At 47.2% G+C, this 18,699-nt stretch overlaps 1 protein-coding gene across 2 annotated transcripts in view; it reads left to right on the top strand.

The window, feature by feature from the left end:
- LOC127436187 (oxysterol-binding protein-related protein 5-like) overlaps positions 1-18,699 on the top strand; it is an 83,434-nt gene that overhangs the window by 46,494 nt on the left and 18,241 nt on the right. For both annotated transcript variants that reach the window (XR_007896347.1, XM_051690188.1), the window contains exons 3-8: positions 1,131-1,204; positions 3,623-3,703; positions 4,492-4,593; positions 4,705-4,908; positions 4,998-5,082; positions 5,314-5,476. Coding sequence is in view for 1 of the 2 variants with exons in the window: in XM_051690188.1 (XP_051546148.1) it covers positions 1,131-1,204; positions 3,623-3,703; positions 4,492-4,593; positions 4,705-4,908; positions 4,998-5,082; positions 5,314-5,476 (709 nt within the window). In the remaining variant the exon portion in view is untranslated. The remainder of the gene's footprint in view (positions 1-1,130; positions 1,205-3,622; positions 3,704-4,491; positions 4,594-4,704; positions 4,909-4,997; positions 5,083-5,313; positions 5,477-18,699) is intronic.

The raw sequence follows: 18,699 nt of genomic DNA, 5'->3' as shown, positions 1-18,699 counted from the left end.
CCAAATACACCGCCTTCAGAGAGCAACTTACATTCTTCACATCTCTTGCAATACACCCAAGGGCTCGCGGCAGACAAATGCTAATATTCATCACATCATTGCACATTCAATGCATCTGTGGGAGACAAACATAACTGTTGTTCTGTGCATGGCAAGTTTTCATGGTAAGTCCAAAGAGACAAACTTAAATGCTTCATTTAACACAGTGACGTCTTCTTCAGTTGCCACCTAATTAGAGTGGTAAACAGCTGCCGCTTGTACTCATGGGCCCATATAAAATGATGTGAACATAGACCAGCGCGGGCAGCAGGAGGGGGAGGAAACAAACTCTGGTTCGGTCCAAGCAATCGAGTAGATCGATCAACCCTGACCTGCAGCAAGAAACATGATTTGATGTAATTTCCAAGATGGTGGCAACCAATGACCTCAATTTGAAGCCAGGTTTTGTAGCCAGAGTATTTTCACTGCATGAAATGTATGAACATGCAGAAGAAAAATTGTTTTCAACTGTTATTCTTGTTAAATAGCTAATAGCTTGCTAGCATCTGTAGGACTGTGCATTATACATGTGTACATGTGACATGACGTGATTGACTAGATGGATTGAGGTTGGAAGTGGGAATTTTCAACTCTGGTATTCCTATCTCCGACTTCATCTGGAACTCGGCAGAACAACCACTTGGAACACCTTAGCAGCCACAGAGCAACATGCTAACAACCACTTGGAACAGCTGAGCAACATAGATAGCATAGCATAGCAATGTACTAACAACCACTCAATTCACATTCGCTTAGCAACATGCTAATAATTACTCAGAACACCTTAGCAGCCGCATAGCAACACCCTGGCAACCACCCACAACACACAGGCAAGAACCACATATTTTTCTTCAGAAAGTAAATAGGGTCAGTTTTGATTTTGTGTTGTCTTTGACTATGTATTGATGTTTTCTGATGTACTAATGACATTTTTCACAATCAGCAAAAGTGTTGTTTTATATAGCGTTAAATGTATCCATTTTCCCTTTTGTAGTTAAAATCATTAAGTGTATTCTCCTTGATATTAATGAGTCATTTGTGTTCTCGTGTGGGTGTGTGTGCGCATGCATGTTCGTGTGTGTGTTCTGCAGGTAATGAAACAGAGCGGAACGGTTTGCCCTTACTGAGAGACGAGGTCAGCCCGGCCCGGTCTCCCAGCAGCGTGGTGCGTTAATCTGCTGGTTGACTGCTTGCATGAAAGATGATGCATAATAATGTAGATGGAAAGGAAAATACCCTGTACTTGCTTGTTGAATTACATTTTAATTACACATCTGTTGTTTCAGCCTAGTTACCCTTTCACTAGGATTTTTTTTTCTGAATACTAAGCTGCTAAATCAAAGATTAAAGAACCTATTACTAGACCTTTGCAAATGTAGAGGAAGTGAAATGAAATGCAATTAACACATGTCAAGGTTCATCCAATCACAGTCTCTCTTATCCGTTTTGCTGTCAAAACAGTCTTTGATGCACTGAAAGCTTTTAGTAAATAAGACTTCATGTCTCAGGCCCTTTTAAATGCAGCTGCTCATATTATGTGTTTTTAATAAGCGAATATACAGTAAAAGCCTGTCATTCATTCGCTCATATGAGACATAAAACTAAAATATACAGGGATCTAATTAGGTATCAGCTGTGTTTTTGGATCCAGTCTGCTTTTTTTAACTGTTGCCCTATGTACAGTACATATACAGACGGGTGTCTTTAATGGTTACAACTGAATAGCAATATGCTAACAACCACTCAGAATACCTTAGCAACTGCATAGCAAAGTGAAATCAGCTGTAACAAGGCTTCTTTAAGACAGATTAGACGACTAGTCTTTTCGGCAAACAATCAACTAGTTATTTTTGAAAATATGTTATTTTGCACAGCCCTACTGCCCATATCATGTGTTTGTAATGAGCGAGTATATAGACCATTTCAAGAATGTAAACAAACACAAAGTAATTAGAACGGTCCAGATGTATTTGCGGATCTTTTCGACAAAGTCTCTTTTTCAAGGTAAGTCAGTCAACTCGGTGGCCGTCTTTGGAACATTCTTGGGCAGTTTTGGCAGCTATTTTTCTATGTAAACAAGCATCATGAAATTACAGCTCCTATCTACTTGAATGGGGAAAGATTGAAATCTCCAAAATGGTTGGTCAAGATTACGATAAAAGTTCAAATTTCAAACAAGCAGTAAAATCTAACAACACTGTGCGGCTTCACTCAAGCGGTCTGGCTTCCCTGGGCCTCAGCACTTGAGCGGAATAGTGGCCTGGCATCCTGGCCCATCAACCGCGACGTGTGCTCCAACTTGCGCTGGGGGTGTGGGTCCCATGACACATCTAACGCACCGGACCCTCCCTGCTCCGTTCCTGGCCTGTAAAGATGCCAGCAGGTAAAGAAAACTGGTGCATTCGGTGTTTAAAGGTAGCGGAGATGAGGCACTTCACTGGGATCACGTGAGCCCCATAACACGAGTCGGGGTGACAATGATCCACGGGAAGGGCGTGTCGTTCCGTCACAACTAGTATAATAAATTGTGTTTCTTTACCTCAGATTATGCTAAAAACGCAAATATACTGTCTTGTGTAGCTAATGCGCATGCGTGTTCTCGAGTTGATTGACAGGCGATTTCTGTATCTAAAAGGTGATTGGCTATTTTACCTGTAAGGCAGGTTGAACGTAGGCTGCCGTTGGGCATTCCAATTTCTCCCATACATTTTAATAAAAGTGGTCCATCTCTTCTAAATAGTCTCAAGCAAATGTTCATGGAACAATGACATCACTTGACGTCACCAACGAACAGTCCTTGAAATGGTCTTTAAGCCTATTATTCATTCGCACATAGGAGATATGAAACTATACTATCCCTGGATCTAAAGCAATATTTATGAATGTCGTCAATTCCACAATAAAGGTTTTAGCATAACAGTAGCATTTTTCTGGTCTCTCTTTTTTTTTTTTTTGTATGTTGGAGGCTAATTTGGGTCTGAGAGGATGTCTGTCTTCTCCATTCTCTGGTCTCATCTTCAACTGACACCCACAGCTGACCAAACATACCTACTACATTTAGTCTGGTGCCTTTTGCAGTTAGTGTGAAAGAGGTGTTGTTGGACAGAGCTCTATTTGCAGTGTAGTGTTTTTATTATGCTGGGACTTTTGAAAGTCAAAATGAAACGGCCTTTGCAACCCATTTTACTTCTGTAACGCAACACATATCTGGATAAAACAGGAAATCTGAGAAAAAAATGCAGAGCGGGACTTGAATTTGTCCAATTCCATCAGGAATTGATTGGATCGTGAAAAATTTAATGTGGTTGGATGAGAGGGTTGAAAAATAAGAGGGCTTGGGGACTACATACGAAAAGAATAGTCGTTTCAGAGGAAAAGCAAGTTATTATATTTTGGCAAAAGATTAAAAAGACAAATGGTTGCATCATTGAATCATTCTCAATAACATCAGGAATGTGTATTTAAAAAGTAAACAAGGTCATGTTGATTTTGCATGAAGTCTACTTAAACAAGGTTAAGCAAGGATAAGATATCTTGTTTTTTAAAACAAACTTTTATCATCGTTTACATTTTTCTCCTTCAGTCGGAATCCAGGATGTTTACTGGTGTGGAGAAAGAGTCTTCCTCGCCCACGGAGAAGCTGGCAAGAAAAGAATCGCTTAAGGTATGATGTACTTCCCACTACAGGCAGAGTTCCTGACCCAGTTTTGCAAAACAGATGCTTATTCTTGGTTGTGGACAACAATGTCAAGCCAGCAGGTGGATGGCACAGAACATGTGTATATGGGCACTTAAAAAAATTGTTGTTGTTTTGTGGCTCTTTGATATTGTGTATAGTGCCCTCTGCTGGTTAGCAAGGCATTTATTTTGACATTTTGCAAGTCTTGCAAATCTACAGTGGGATGCAGAAGTTTCAGAGCTTAACCTGATAATAAAAGTAATAAGATTTTGACAAATTTATGGACAATAAATATTTCAGATTCAATATTACAATATTTCAGTGCCCCACTATATGCCCCCTAGCTAATGTTTTAAAGGGATAGTTCAACCAAAAATGAAAATTCTCATCATTTATGCATTCTACGTGCATATCACCACTTATTGGGCAGGGAGGAGAATTTATTGCAATAAAGACTTAAATATTGATCTGTTTCGCACCCACACTTATCATATCGCTTCTGAAGACATTAATTTTACCACTGGAGTCATATGGATTGCTGTTATGCTACCTTTTTGTGCTTTTTTGAGGTTCAAAGTTTTGGACCCTGTTGACTTGCATTGTATTGATGGACAGAGCTGAGATATTCTTCTAAAAATCTCTGTTTGTAATCTGCAGAAAAAAAAAAGTCATATACATCTGGGATGGCATCAGGGTATGGTACCATTTTTGGGTGAACTATCCCTTTAAAAATACACATATAGTAATGCAATAATGCTTGATGTATATCCCAGGTTCAGAAAATGAATTATCGACAGGAAAAGAAGAGGGTTGCGAAAGAGCTCTTCAGTGCCCTTAAGGATCCAAGTGTGGTTATAATGTCCAACTGGCTTAAGGTATCATAAACACCATTGGCAAACCTCATTGGTTTTCACTGTAACCATAATCAGTCATTTCCCAATAGCTGGCAACCATTAAGATGGGTTTCTGGGACTTTTTTTTATCAGATTCGAGGGACACTGAAGAGTTGGACGAAATTGTGGTGCGTCCTGAGGCCTGGCATTCTTGTGATATATAAGACCCCTGATTCAGAGCACTGGGTGGGGACGATACTTCTCAGCACCTGCAAACTCATTGAAAGACCCTCGAAGAAAGATGGTTTCTGCTTCAAAGTCTACCATCCACTGGACAAGTCTATATGGGGCATGAAGGTTAGACTTCAGTGTCTCATAAACACTTTGTGCTCTTTGGTTGCACTTATATGAGTAGATTGATTGGTACTTTTGCTTTATATTTTCAGGGTCCTAAAGGAGAAACGGTGGGCTCCATTACACAACCTTTGCCTAGTAATTACCTGATCTTCAGGGCAGCATCTGAATCTGATGGTGAGCAAGTGTGCTCGTCCATTTATTTTTCTGTCTGTTGTTTTTTTCTAAGCATTTGTGAATTACATTGGTCATATAGTAGGAAAAATATCAGATTTAATGCATGCAGAAATATTTTGTTGACAGTGTTCCTCAGTCAAAAGAAGAATTTTGCATTTAAATTGAGATTTTGTATGAACCTGACTGCAACCTAATGTAGCTGATTGTGAAATATCTTTCCGGCTGCTCCAGGCCGCTGTTGGATGGATGCTCTGGAACTGGCCCTCAGCTGCTCCAGTCTGTCCAAGGTGACGGCAAAGAGCTGCAGGGATGGAGATCTGAGCAGCTCTTCAGAGTCCTCACACATACTGCAGCTACTGCAGTCTGCTGCTCTCATGGATCCGGACCTGTTACAGTGAGTATTTATAATATACATCTCTCTGATCTCTCTACAGTCTATTAATGCTAAAATAATTTTAAAGTATAGCCACAAGACATTATATTATTATATATATGTTAACATGTTAACATGAGTTAAGTGTGATACAATCACTGACTAACCTTATCTATGTAAAATTATATTCAGTACTGGGATTACAGGGTTTTGTTGTCATGACAAAAATGTTGTAATATTGGATATAACCTAATGTCACTCCGAAACCATATGACTTTTTTTTGCTTCCATGGAACACAAAAGGAAACATTTTAAAAAAAATGACATGTTCCCTATCTGTCACTCACTCGACGTTGTGTCGATGTAGTGACACCAGGGGTCACTCTTGGGAGCCCGAGACACCTCTGGTCTTTGATAAAAGGCCAATGAAAATGGGCGAGTGGTATTTGCATGCCACTCCCCCGGACATACGGGTATAAAAGGAGCTGGTATGCAACCACTCATTCAGATTTTCTCTTCGGAGCCGAACGGTCATGCTCATTGAGCTGAATATCACTGTTCATTCACCTCTGCTGGATCTGATGGTGCATTTCAGCGGCTTCTCCCTCCTCTGCACTGGTGCACTGCAGAGAACGCCCCTGGGCGCTTCGGCAGAAAAACTAGAGAGTATATTTCCTGAAAGAGCATTTTTCCCCTCTAAAAGAGTATATATTTCTCTAAAAGAGCGCACACACTGAACGTCTTTTTAAAGACGTGTCTTTTCAGAGATGCCTTTCCGATTGTGTGTTATTCCTGGTTGCGGTCGTTATCTCTCAACTTCGGATGGTCATGATCGCTGTCTTTCGTGTCTGGGCGCGACCCACATGGAAGCAGCGTTTGTGAATGGTTCATGTTCTCACTGCGAGAACATGACCATGGCAATGTTGCGGTCGCAGCTTGCTTTCGTAAGAAAGCAAGCCATCCCAGCAGCTCCCCGCCTCGGTCCTTCTACCTACGGGTATGAGGCAAGCGCTGCTAGCACTGGGGGCGATTTGGGGACCCCAATGGGATCGTCTCCGCCGGGTATCCCCCCGCGGACCTCCCATTCCCCAGCACGCTCGTCTGCCCCAATCGGGCTTCCGGATGTGTTCGCCGGCTCATCTCACGGCAAGTCTGGCTTCTTGTTCGGAGCTCGAGAATATGATGAGCTCTCGAGCGCAGCATCGGAGAGCGGGCATTTGTCCAGTCGGACGCAGAAGCCTCAGCTGGGCTTCCCCCTTCGGGGACGTTCGCCCAGTCACAGGCCGATGCCGAAATGACGGACATGCTTTCTCGGGTGGCCGCGAGCGCCGGGTTAGAGTGGAACCCTCCGCTCTCCCCTGAACCCTCACGGCTTGATGATTGGTTTCTGGGCTCGCGGTGCCGCTCAAAGCAGCCGCGCCCTGCTCCAGTGCCATTCTTCCCAGAAGTGCATGAGGAGCTGACGAAGTCGTGGGAGGCACCTTTCACTGCCCGGCCCCGACTCCGCAGTTCCCCCGCTCTCACTACCCTCGATGGCGGGACGGCCAAGGCTATATGGCGATTCCCCCGGTGGATAAGGCGCTCGCGGTGCACCTATGCCTGCAGAGGGCCGCCACCTGGCGTGGACGCCCTAAGCTCCCATCCAAGCCCTGTAAGCTCACATTGTCCCTGACGGCTAAAGCCTACAGTGCTGCTGGACAAGCCACCTCTGCCCTGCACGCCATGGCTCTCCTGCAGGTCCACCAAGTCAAGGCGCTGAAAGAACTGCACGAGGGTAGTTCTGCCCTAGATTTGATGCAGGAACTGCGCTTGGCAACCGACCTCGCCCTCTGGGCGACGAAGGTCACAGCGCGGTCTCTCGGGCAGACAATGGCCACACTAGTGGTCCAGGAGCGCCACCTTTGGCTCAACCTGGTCAAGATGGGCGAGGCTGACAAGACACGGTTCCTTGCTGCCCCATTTCCCAGGCGGGCCTATTCGGCGACACCGTCGAGGACTTTGCCCAGCAGTTCTCAACGGTGAGATCCCGCACCCTTTCTGCTCGTCGCCAAGGGCGTCCCCCTGTGGTGACTGCACCGGCTTCACCACAGCCCACCCCTATGGTCCGGCCCCGGCATGGAGCCCACCGCAGGAAGCCGACGCCACCCGTCTCATAGCCGGCGCCGAAGAACCCACGGAGGTCCTCGAAGTGCCCCTGAGATGGGCAACCCAGGGACGAGGGAACCCACTCATTTGGAGCTGGTAGACCACTCCATCCCCCAGTGGAGGGCCGGGTGGAAAATCTTTTGTTGCATTTTTGTTTGATTTCGCCGCATGCCCAAGTGGCTGCGGTACCCAACAGTTCAGCAAAAGAGCGGCTTCCTTCCTCCCTGGGTCACGTACCCGGTGCGTACGGTTGTCACCACGACTACCATCCACGGGCTTTTTCTTGCAGGATTGGCGCTCCAGCGGTGCCCTTTCCGCCCCTGAGCGCCCAGCTGTGGCACACAGCCGCCCCCGATGTGGCAGCCTCCACGGGTTACGAGGGCAGGCCTCTTCCTCCCCCATCCCAGGCTGTTCCGGGGGTGGTCACAAGGAGCCAGGTAAGTGCTTCGATGTCCCTAGACTCAGCACGGCCACAACGTGCTGTGGCACCTCGCGCTCCACCCCTCCACGAGGCCCCACCTGCCGGTACGTCCGACAACGTTGTCCCCTTGGTCCCCCTTGCGCGGAATTTGGACGCGTGGCTCGCGCTTTCCAATCTGTCGCGGTGGCTGATCTGGACCGTCCGACTCGGCTACGCGATTCAGTTCGCCATGCACCCGCCCAGGTTCAGCGGTATTCACTTCACCTTGGTCAAGGGCGAAAACGCCACCACCCTGCGCGCAGAGATCGCTACCCTCCTACGGAAGGACGCGATAGAACCTGTCCCTCCAGCCGAGATGAAGAAAGGGTTTTACAGCCCCTACTTCATCGTACCGAAAAAAGCCGTTGGGTTGCAGCCAATCTTGGACCTGCGAGTACTGAACCGGGCTTTACACAGACTCCCATTCAAGATGCTGACGCAAAGACGCATTCTGGCGAGTGTCTCGCATCAAGATTGGTTCGCGGCGATAGACCTGAAGGATGCGTACTTCCACTTCTCAATCCTTCCTCGACACAGACCCTTCCTGTGGTTTGCGTTCGAGGGTCAGGCGTATCAGTACAAAGTCCTCCCTTTCGGCCTGTCCCTGTCTCCTCGCATCTTTACGAAGATCGCAGAGGCTGCCCTTGCCCCGCTAAGGGAGGTGGGCATTCGCATTCTCAACTATCTCGATGACTGGCTAATCCTAGCTCACTCTCAAGACGTGTTGTGTGCACACAGGGACCTGGTGCTCTCACACCTCAGCCGACTAGGGCTTCGGGTAAACTGGGAAAAGAGGAAGCTCCTCCCGGTTCAGAGCATCTCTTTTCTCGGTTTGGAGTTGGACTCAGTCTCCTTGACGGCGCGCCTTACGAACGAGCGCACCCAGTTGGTGCTGGCCTATTTGAAGGCGTTCAAACAGGGAACAGCGGTTCCACTGAAACTTTTTCAGAGGCTCCTGGGGCATATGGCATCCTCGGCGGTGGCCACCCCGCTCGGGTTGATGCATATGAGGCTGCTTCAGCACTGGCTCCAGACTCGAGTCCCGAGATGGGCATGGCACCATGGGAAGTTTCCCTCAGGGGAGAGTGGAGACTCCACCCTCAGGTGGTCCAGCTGATTTGGAGTCGATTCGGACGGGCACAGGTAGACCTGTTCGTCTCCCAAGAATCCTCCCACTGCCCGCTCTGGTACGCCCTCACCGAGGCTCCCCTCGGCATAGATGCGCTGGCACACAGCTGGCCCCCTGGCCTACGCAAATATGCGTTTCCCCCAGTGAGCCTGCTTGCACAGACCCTGTGCAAGGTCAGGGAGGACGAGGAGCAGGTCGTCCTGGTAGCACCCTATTGGCCCACCCAGACGTGGTTCTCAGACCTCATGCTCCTCGCGACAGCTCCCCCCTGGCGAATTCCCCTGAGGAAGGACCTTCTTTCTCAGGGACGGGGCACCCTCTGGCACCCACGCCCAGACCTCTGGAATCTCCATGTCTGGTCCCTGGACAGGACGCGGAAGACCTAAGCAGTCTACCACCCGTGGTGGTAGACATGATCACTCAGGCTAGGGCCCCCTCTACGAGGCACCTGTATGCCTTTAAGTGGCGTCTATTCGCTAAGTGGTGTTCTTCCCGACGTGAAGACCCCTAGAGATGCGCAGTCGGATCAGTGCTTTCCTTCCTGCAGGAGAGGTTGGAAGGGTGGCTGTCCCCTTCCACCTTGAAGGTGTACGTTGCCGCCATAGCAACACACCACGACGCAGTCGACGGTAAGTCCTTAGGGAAGCACGACCTGATCATCAGGTTCCTAAGAGGTGCCAGGAGGCTGAATCCCTCCAGACCGCACCTCGTTCCCTCATGGGATCTCTCCGTAGTTCTTCAGGGTCTACAGAGAGCCCCCTTTGTGCCTTTGCAGTCAGCCGAGCTAAAGGCACTCTCCTTGAAGACTGCCCTCCTGACTGCGCTCACTTCCATCAAGAGGGTAGGTGACCTGCAAACGTTCTCTGTCAGCGAAACGTGCCTGGAGTTCGGTCCGGGTTACTCTCACGTGATCCTGAGACCCCGACCGGGCTATGTGCCCAAGGTTCCCACCACCCCTTTTAGGGACCAGGTGATGAACCAGCAAGCACTGCCCCAGGAGGAGGCAGACCCAGCTCTGTCATTGCTGTGTCCGGTGCACGCTTTACGCATCTATTTGGATTGCACGCAGAGCTTTAGAATCTCTGAGCAGCTCTTTGTCTGCTTTGGTGCACAGCGGAAAGGAAGCGCTGTCTCCAAGCAGAGGATCGCCCACTGGCTCATTGATGCCATAACTATGGCATATCTCGCCCAGAACATGCCGCCCCCGGTAGGGCTACGAGCCCATTCTGCCCAAGATGTAGCGGCTTCCTGGGCCCTGGCCAGAGGTGCCTCTCTAACAGACATTTGCAGAGCAGCGGGCTGGGCAACACCCAACACCTTTGCAAGGTTCTACAACCTCCGGGTGGAACCGGTTTCGTCCCAGGTAGTGGCATGCAACACAAGCGGATAAGCCCGGGATAGCCGGCCTGGTGTATCGCTTGCACATAGCGCCTTCCACCTCCCTTGGAGCTGAAGACGTGCGCCATTAATTCCCAGTAGTGTTCACAAACTTTGTTCCCTGGTTGACTTCCTCCGAGCCCTGTGACAGTCGAGTTTTCGGAGAGACTCGCTGCCGGCCCAGTACACGCGCTAACTAAGAGCCCTGTTCTGGGGTAGGTGCTCCGCATATGGTGGTTCCCTGTAAGGCTAACCCCATGCGATATATATCTTCCGCTAGTTCATTTCCCTGCTGGCAAACTGCATCTTCCTTGGGCAGAGCCCCTCTGCCCCAGTCTCCATGTTTGTAGTAACTCCTCCCCCATTGGGCAGGATCTACCTTGAAGGCTCTCCACATGGTTGGAAAGACCATGTGACGTATTCTTCCAATTAAATATCCCCCCCTCTCTTTGGGTGAGGTGTGGTCTCCGCGGTGTCTTCCCCTTGGGAGGTACACCCCCCGACTAGACCTGGCGGCCCAGTCAGATAATCCCCCTTCTTTTTAGGGAGTGGAAAAAGAGAAGGGGAAAAGAGGCCACGACTGGGTTAAGCCTGTCTCTATCTTTGGGTAGTCAACTTGTCCCCAAAAAAAGGCCGTTCGACACTCATAACTATGTTGGGGGAGGTTATGTTTTGACCTGGTGTGCTGGCTATGAGGCACACAGTAGTCTGCCCACCACACACCGCCAGTTCACGTAACACAGTTCAGCCAGTTGTGGCGTTTCGTATAGCGACCCCTAGTGTCACTACATCGACACAACGTCGAATGAGTGACAGATAGGGAACGTCATGGTTACTGGTATAACCTCCATTCCCTGATGGAGCGAAGGAGACGTTGTGTCCCTCCTGCCACAGTGCTGAACTACCCGCTGAAATGGCCGGACCTTATATCGGCTCCTCAGCATAAAACCTGAATGAATGGTTGCATACCAGCTCCTTTTATACCCGTATGTCTGGGGAAGTAGCATGCAAATACCACTCACCAATTTTCATTGGCCTTTTATCAAAGACCAGAGGTGTCTCGGGCTCCCAAGAGTGACCCCTAGTGTCACTACATCGACACAACATCTCGTTCCCTCCATCAGGGAACGGAGGTTACACCAGTAACCATGACGTTTTTTTGCCATATAATGAAAGTGAATATTGACTTTTGGCTGTCAAGCTCTAAAAAGGACGAAAAAAAAAAAAAACCTTAAAACCAGAATGAAAGTAGACGATACGACTTGTGCAGTGTTTTTTGGAGCTTTGCAGCCCGGAGTCACTATTCACTTACATTATATGGCAAAAAAATACATAAATAAACTTTTTCCAGTTTTTCCTTTTATGTTACACATAACAAATTCATATGGGTTTAGAGTGACATTGGGTGAGTAAATAATAAATACATTTTAATTTTGGGGTAAACTGTTCCTTTAATGACATGAAACATTTGCAAGCAGTGTTTTAAACCAAAACAATTCACACCAATGCTGTATTTTTTTAGTAAAAATAGACAAAATATTTTCACAAAATATTTCTTGGTTCTCACGGTCATGGAAAATTTGGAAATATCAGATAATTTTTAGATTTTGTTTTCCAGGCCGGAAAAGTCATGAAAATGTATTTAAAAAATAAATTTCTATAGTGAATATAATTTTTTCTAGTTTTACTCTTCTCTAAAATATGTAATGATGTAAGATATTGCTCCAGTTTAGAGCTTTTGTAGAGTAAAACTTTCTCGCAAGACATACTGTAGAAATGTTCGATTTGTGAGTGAATTTTTCTTTTGAGTCTGAACTTTTTTTCAATTAATTAGTTGAAATGGTTCACGAATCGGTCTAAATGATTCATTAGCCAATAGGTCTGAATTAAATGATTGTGGAAAAATCAATTTCCAGTAATCAGAAATGTCTGGAAAGGTCATGGAAAAGTCTTGAAAAATTCATTGGTCAAAAAATTTGGAAATTTTCAGACTTTTGGGATATTTTGTCTGTGAAGTTCATTGTTTAAAGATTTTGTCATACATGCTTTTCGTGCTGGACTTAGTTTGAATTGACCCTAAGACTCCCTGTAGTCTTTAATATTTTTAACCAGCCCACAAAAACAGCTTGGCTATTGTATATTTCCAAACCAATGTATAGTCTGCCACCATCAAAAAATTACCAAAAGCCCATTGTAACGTTGTTGGCTTCGGCAATGATGAAGATGATGATGAAGATGAGAACCCAAGTGCAGTTTATTTACAAAAGTGAATCCAAAACCCTAACTATAAACATGATTTAACAAAAACATGAACTTGACATAAACTAGACTTGACTATGGCTTGGCTTGACTTGACTTGACAACAAAACAACATTCACATCCAATACTTGACAACTAGACAATGAAAACATGAGGGCTTAAATACAAGACATGGGAGAACATAAACCAATGAACAAACAGAACTCAAAACAAGCTAATTAAACAATAAACCAATGAAAACATGACACATGAACATGGAGGGAAAACAGAAATCACATGACAAGGGAAACAGGAACACATGACATGAAACAGGAACTAGAATTTCAAAATAAAAGACATGAATCAACAAAATACACCTGACATATCCCCTCCACTAAGGGGTGGCTCCTGACACCCCAACACATAAACAAAACACGTAAAACATGACATAAATTCAAAGTTCTGTAGGGAGCTGGGGGGGGGTGTCTTGAGGTGTGGGGCGTGGCATGGCGAGAAAGGGCGAGGGGCATGGGACCAAGGCAAAGTCCGTGGGGGGTGGAGCCATGAGAGGCTCAAGGGGCGGAGCCATGGAAGGCGGAGCCGTGAGAGGCTCGAGGGGCGGAGCCATGGAACATGGTGCCCGGAGAGTAGCCAAAGACTCGAAGGGCCAGGGTGGTGCTGGAGGCTCGGAGGAGCAAGGCAGAGCTGAGGGATCGGAAGACTGAGGTGGAGCCGGTGGGACTGAGGACCAAGGTGAAGTAGGGATCCGTAGGGAAGGAGGTCCCCGGTGAAGCTGACAGATCGGAGGGACGAGGCGCAGCCAGAGGATCGGAGAGCCAAAGCGGAGCCAGGTGACCGACAGACCAAGGAGGAGCCGGAGGGACGAGGGACCCCGGCACAGCCGACAGGCTGAAGGACCGTAGTGGAGCCGAGGGAACGCCGAGCTGAGGCAATGTCAAGGGACAGACAGGCCAAGGCGAAGTCCAGGGCTCAAAGGGTCCAGGTGGGATCGGAGGGCCGACAGTTCCCCTTGCCTGCTCAGGAGAACTAAGGGTGGGTATAAGGGTGGGAACCATCTCCAGGTCCCACTGCTCAGGTGTGGCTGTGACGTGGCATGGAGCAGGCTGAGGCGTTGCGGTGACATAGCATGGAGCAGGCTGAGGTGTTGCGGTGACATGGCATGGAGCAGGCTGAGGCGTTGCTGTGACGTGGCATGGAGCAGGCTGAGGCGTTGCTGTGACGTGGAACTCTGGCTTGGCGGCGGCCGTGACGTGGAACTCTGGCTCGGTGGCGGCCGTGACGTGGAACTCTGGCTCGGCGGCGGCCATGACGTGGAACTCTGGCGCGGCGGTGGCCATGACGTGGAGCTCTGGCTCGGCGGTGGCCATGACGTGGAACTCTGGCTCGGCGGCGGCCATGACGTGGACCTCTGGCTCGGCGGCGGCCATGTCGTGGAACTCTGGCTCGGCGGTGGCCATGTCGTGGAACTCTGGCTCAGCATCCACCTCCCCCACAGTAAACATGGAACCAATGATCCGTAGGGCGAGGTCGATATATTGAACCAGGCTGAGGGAACTGCGACTGCCAGGCATCAAAAAAGAAATGGACTCATTCAATCCAAATCTGAAACAGTCTTTGAGGGCAACCTCATTAAAGTCCACCTGGCAGGCTAGACCGCAGAAGTCCTCGACATAGTCCTCCAGGGGACGATTGCCCTGACGAAGGCGCAGAAGTAAAACTGCTGGGTTCATGGGTGGTCAAGTATTCTGTAACATTGTTGGCTGCGGCAATGATGAAGACGAAGACGATGATGAAGATGAGAACCCAAGTGCAGTTTATTTACAAAAGTGAATCCAAAACCCTAACTATAAACGTGATTTAACAAAAACATGAACTTGACATAAACTAGACTTGACTATGGCTTGGCTTGACTTGACTTGACAACAAAACAACATTCACATCCAATACTTGACAACTAGACAATGAAAACATGAGGGCTTAAATACAAGACATGGGAGAACATAAACCAATGAACAAACAGAACTCATAACAAGTTAATTAAACAATAAACCAATGAAAACATGACACATGAACATGGAGGGAAAACAGAAGTCACATGACAAGGGAAACAGGAAAACATGACATGAAACAGGAACTAGAATTTCAAAATAAAAGACATGAATCAACAAAATACACCTGACACCCGTATAGTTAAGGGCTTGCATTTTTCATTTCCCTTTATGATTTGTTACTAGTAGCACCTAATAAAGAAGACTTTTTTTTCTAGAGCAAATCATTTTCCTAAAAAATGATGTCCACATATGTGGATAGCGGGACTAAGTTGTGAAATTTTTAAATATTACCAAGCTATAGAATTTTTTTCATCAAATTGTTTATTATGTTTCCAGGAGTGTTGGTTATTCCTGTTTTTGAGACGTTACAAACATTACATGAGAAATTAGCATAATTCTGATTCAAAGTAATGGCCAGCATCATCCAATCACTGCCAACCATGTTAAAATAAAATCATACATTATAAATTCTGAATCTATGTACTGATTACCATTGTCCCATGTCTGCCAAACATATTGAGAGGTCCAAATATCATCTGCAGCCTGAAACTGAACATTTGGTCAAATTTTAGGAGTGAATGCACTTGCATAGAGAACTTTTGGATGAACCCATCGATTCTCAATGTGAAAATGCACAGTAAATATAGGAATGCATTTACTAATGTTAATGAATAGAACTGTATTGTACAGTGATAACAAAATAAAATATAACAAAATGTATTTTAAAATGAAGCTAAGTGACCCACAGATGTGTTAATGTTGAAGGTTAATAAAAAAAACCTAACATGTTTTTTCAACTTTTGAGGGAATAATGTCCTAAAATCCACATATGTGGACATCATGTTTATCAGCGCATTGACGCGCAAACAATTAAGGAATTTTTTAAAGTGGCATATCAAACGAAACTAGAGACGCTACTCTTTAAACCCAAACAGGTTTCAATGAAAAAACTTTAAGAGATTTCTTACCAGAGGCACTTTTGTTTGCTCTGCACCCGTAGAAGCGCTTCACAGAAATTAACGTCATGTTGTTGTGTCACATGACTCAGTGCCTCAGAATTTTAACGTTTAAATTACATTCTAGAGTGTTGTGAACAGTGTTCAGTCAGAAAAAATTCATTTAAATTATGCGTTGCATATAGCAAAGGAAACAACATCCAAGCATGTGGACGCTGGCTCGCACGAGGTTCCACTTCAATCCACACTTCAATCCAATGCCTACATATAAAACAACAGCCCCCACAGTCTGTTAAATGCTCTAAAGCTTCTATACATAAACAGCATTTTAACCATTTTTGTATCCTTGGTTATTGGGTTACTTGTCATTCACCAAATTGTTGTGAAATTTACATCCAGAAATGGTTTGTATAAAACATATGCAGTCCTCCTTTTGTCACGGTTCCGGCATTTGTGCCTGTTCATACTGTTGTTTTTTTTTTCTCTCTCCCTCGTGTCTCACAGCTGGAGCTGACACGCGTGATCAGTGTTTCCATGGGAACGCTGATCGTTCCCGGGGAGGCGCTGATCATGGCAATGATTTACTCGCCTGTGCTACCTGCTTCTCACTGATTCCCTACTTATTCCTTGTGTATTCCCTCTTTCTTTGCCAGTTTATTTTTCACTGTCAAGTATTAACTGTGCTTTCTTGTTTAGTTGGAGATTGCTCGTGTGTCTGTTGGTTGCCTGTATTGTCGCACAGTTCCCTTGGAGGAGGATTCCTCAGTCTCTGCCCACGTGTCGAGGGAGAAACTCGCCTGGGCTTTGCTTCGCACCATGCCAGCTTCAACGGACTCTCTTCAGATTGCTCTTGACTTCCACAGCGCATGCACTCATCATACTAACACACTCATTCCTTAGACTTCTGAGCAGCTATAGCTTTTGACTCTGCTCATCACTGCAGCCGGTGCCGGGTGCACCTGCCCTTGATTACAAACACTGTTAATAAACTCATTTTTGGGTCCCTTTGTCTCCCCTCACCCTCTGACAGAATAAATTGGCCACCATGGACCCAGCGAAGGAGACTACTCTTCACTACGCCCTTTCACAACAAGGAGCTCTGCTTGGATGACACCAAGATCAAATCTCTGCTTCTAACTGCGCTCTGGATATGATGGTTTCGCAGCTTGCGGAACTCACCGTGGTGGTCCAGCAGCTCCGCCCTCCTCTCGATCCCAGTCCCGCATAGGACACACCCCCATCTCCTTTGGCAGCTTCCCACGGCCCATGGCGCCCAGAGGCATGCATCCTTCCTCCACCTCCGTTCTCAGGTGAGGGATCTGTTAGAGCTTTTCTCTTGCGATGCTCACTGTTCTTCTCCTTGCAGCCCTCCATGTTTTCCTCAGACATGATGAAAATTGCGTGTGTAATCATGCTCCTCTCCGGAAGGGCTAGAGAATAGAGAATGGCAATGTGGGATAACCGACATCTGTGCTGCTCCACCTATGAAGCTTTATCCTGTGAACTTCACCGAGTGTTTGACCATGCAGCTCAAGTTCAGGAGACTGGGAGGATTTTATCAGGACTGTCCCACCCTAGCCGCCTTCAGCGATTGGAACGATCACGCTATGTGTGACCTGTACTTGCGAGGACTTTCTGATGCTATCCAGGACGAGATTTATCCTTTGGATCCTCCCCCTCGATTCGGCGATTTGGTGGACCTGGCCATCCAAGTCGATCAACAGCTGACTCAGCGTTGTGATCATTGTCGACGCCGCTCTTCACCCTCTCGGGCAGCTAATCTTCACCCACGACCCGCTACTCCTACCAGATCACCTGACTCTTGTCTCGACTCTGAGCCCCTGTAGGTGGTAGACTTCCGGTGTCACATCAGGAAAGGCCGCTGTGGCTTCTTAAGGGGTTATGTTTTTCTTGTGGCCAATCGGGCCACGTCTCTGCAACATGACTGTTAAAAGACAATGCTCATCAGTAGTATGGGGGTTACTGGCGAGCACGACACCCTTGGACAAAGCCACCGGACATCGCACACCTCTCCCGGCCCGGCTGCAGACTGGAACGGACAGTCATACAATTTCGGCTTTGGTGGATTCCGGTGCCGAAGGGAATTTCATTGACACAGACACAGTCGTCACCCATTCCATGAAACCAATCACCTTTGTGTCCGGTAACCACACTGAACAGTTGTCCTTCTATCTCATCCGATCCCCATTGACCCCAGTTGTGCTGGGACATCCCTGGTTGGTAATGCACAACCCACACATAGACTGGGCAACCAACACAGTCCTTGCTTGGAGCTCTTTTTGTTCTTCACATTGCTGTCTCCCCTGTCCAGTCTTGTGTTTCATTGCAGGATGAGCCGGTGGATTTGTCCGGAGTACTGTTGGCATACCATGACTTGGGGCGGTGTTCAGCCAGTCCCGCGTCGTCACCCTCCCTCCTCATCCTCGGCTCCCGAGAGGGAGGCCATGAACAGATATATAAATGATTCTTTAGCAGCCATTCTCATCTGCCCTTCCTCTTTGCCCGCAGGGGTGGGGTTACTCTTCGTGGAGAAGAAGGATGGCTCGCTTAGACCCTGCATAGATTATCGGGGGCTGATTGACATCACAGTGAAGAACCGTTATCCTTTGCCGTTGATGTCCTCAGCCTTCGAACTCTTGCAGGGGGTGTCTGTCTTAACGAAGTTGGACCTACGCACGCTTATCACCTGGTCCGTATCAGGAAGGGGGATTAGTGGAAGATGGCATTTAACACTCATAGGGGGCACTTTGAATATTTGGTCATGCCTTTCGGATTGGTCAATGCCCCTGCTGTCTTTCAGGGGCTCGTGAATGACGTGTAAAAGACATGGTCGATCATTTTGTTTT

Source organism: Myxocyprinus asiaticus, chromosome 46 (assembly GCF_019703515.2).
Source record: "Myxocyprinus asiaticus isolate MX2 ecotype Aquarium Trade chromosome 46, UBuf_Myxa_2, whole genome shotgun sequence".
In the NCBI taxonomy this organism is placed as follows: Eukaryota; Metazoa; Chordata; class Actinopteri; order Cypriniformes; family Catostomidae; genus Myxocyprinus; species Myxocyprinus asiaticus.
This window is presented reverse-complemented; position numbering and strand designations above follow the sequence as displayed.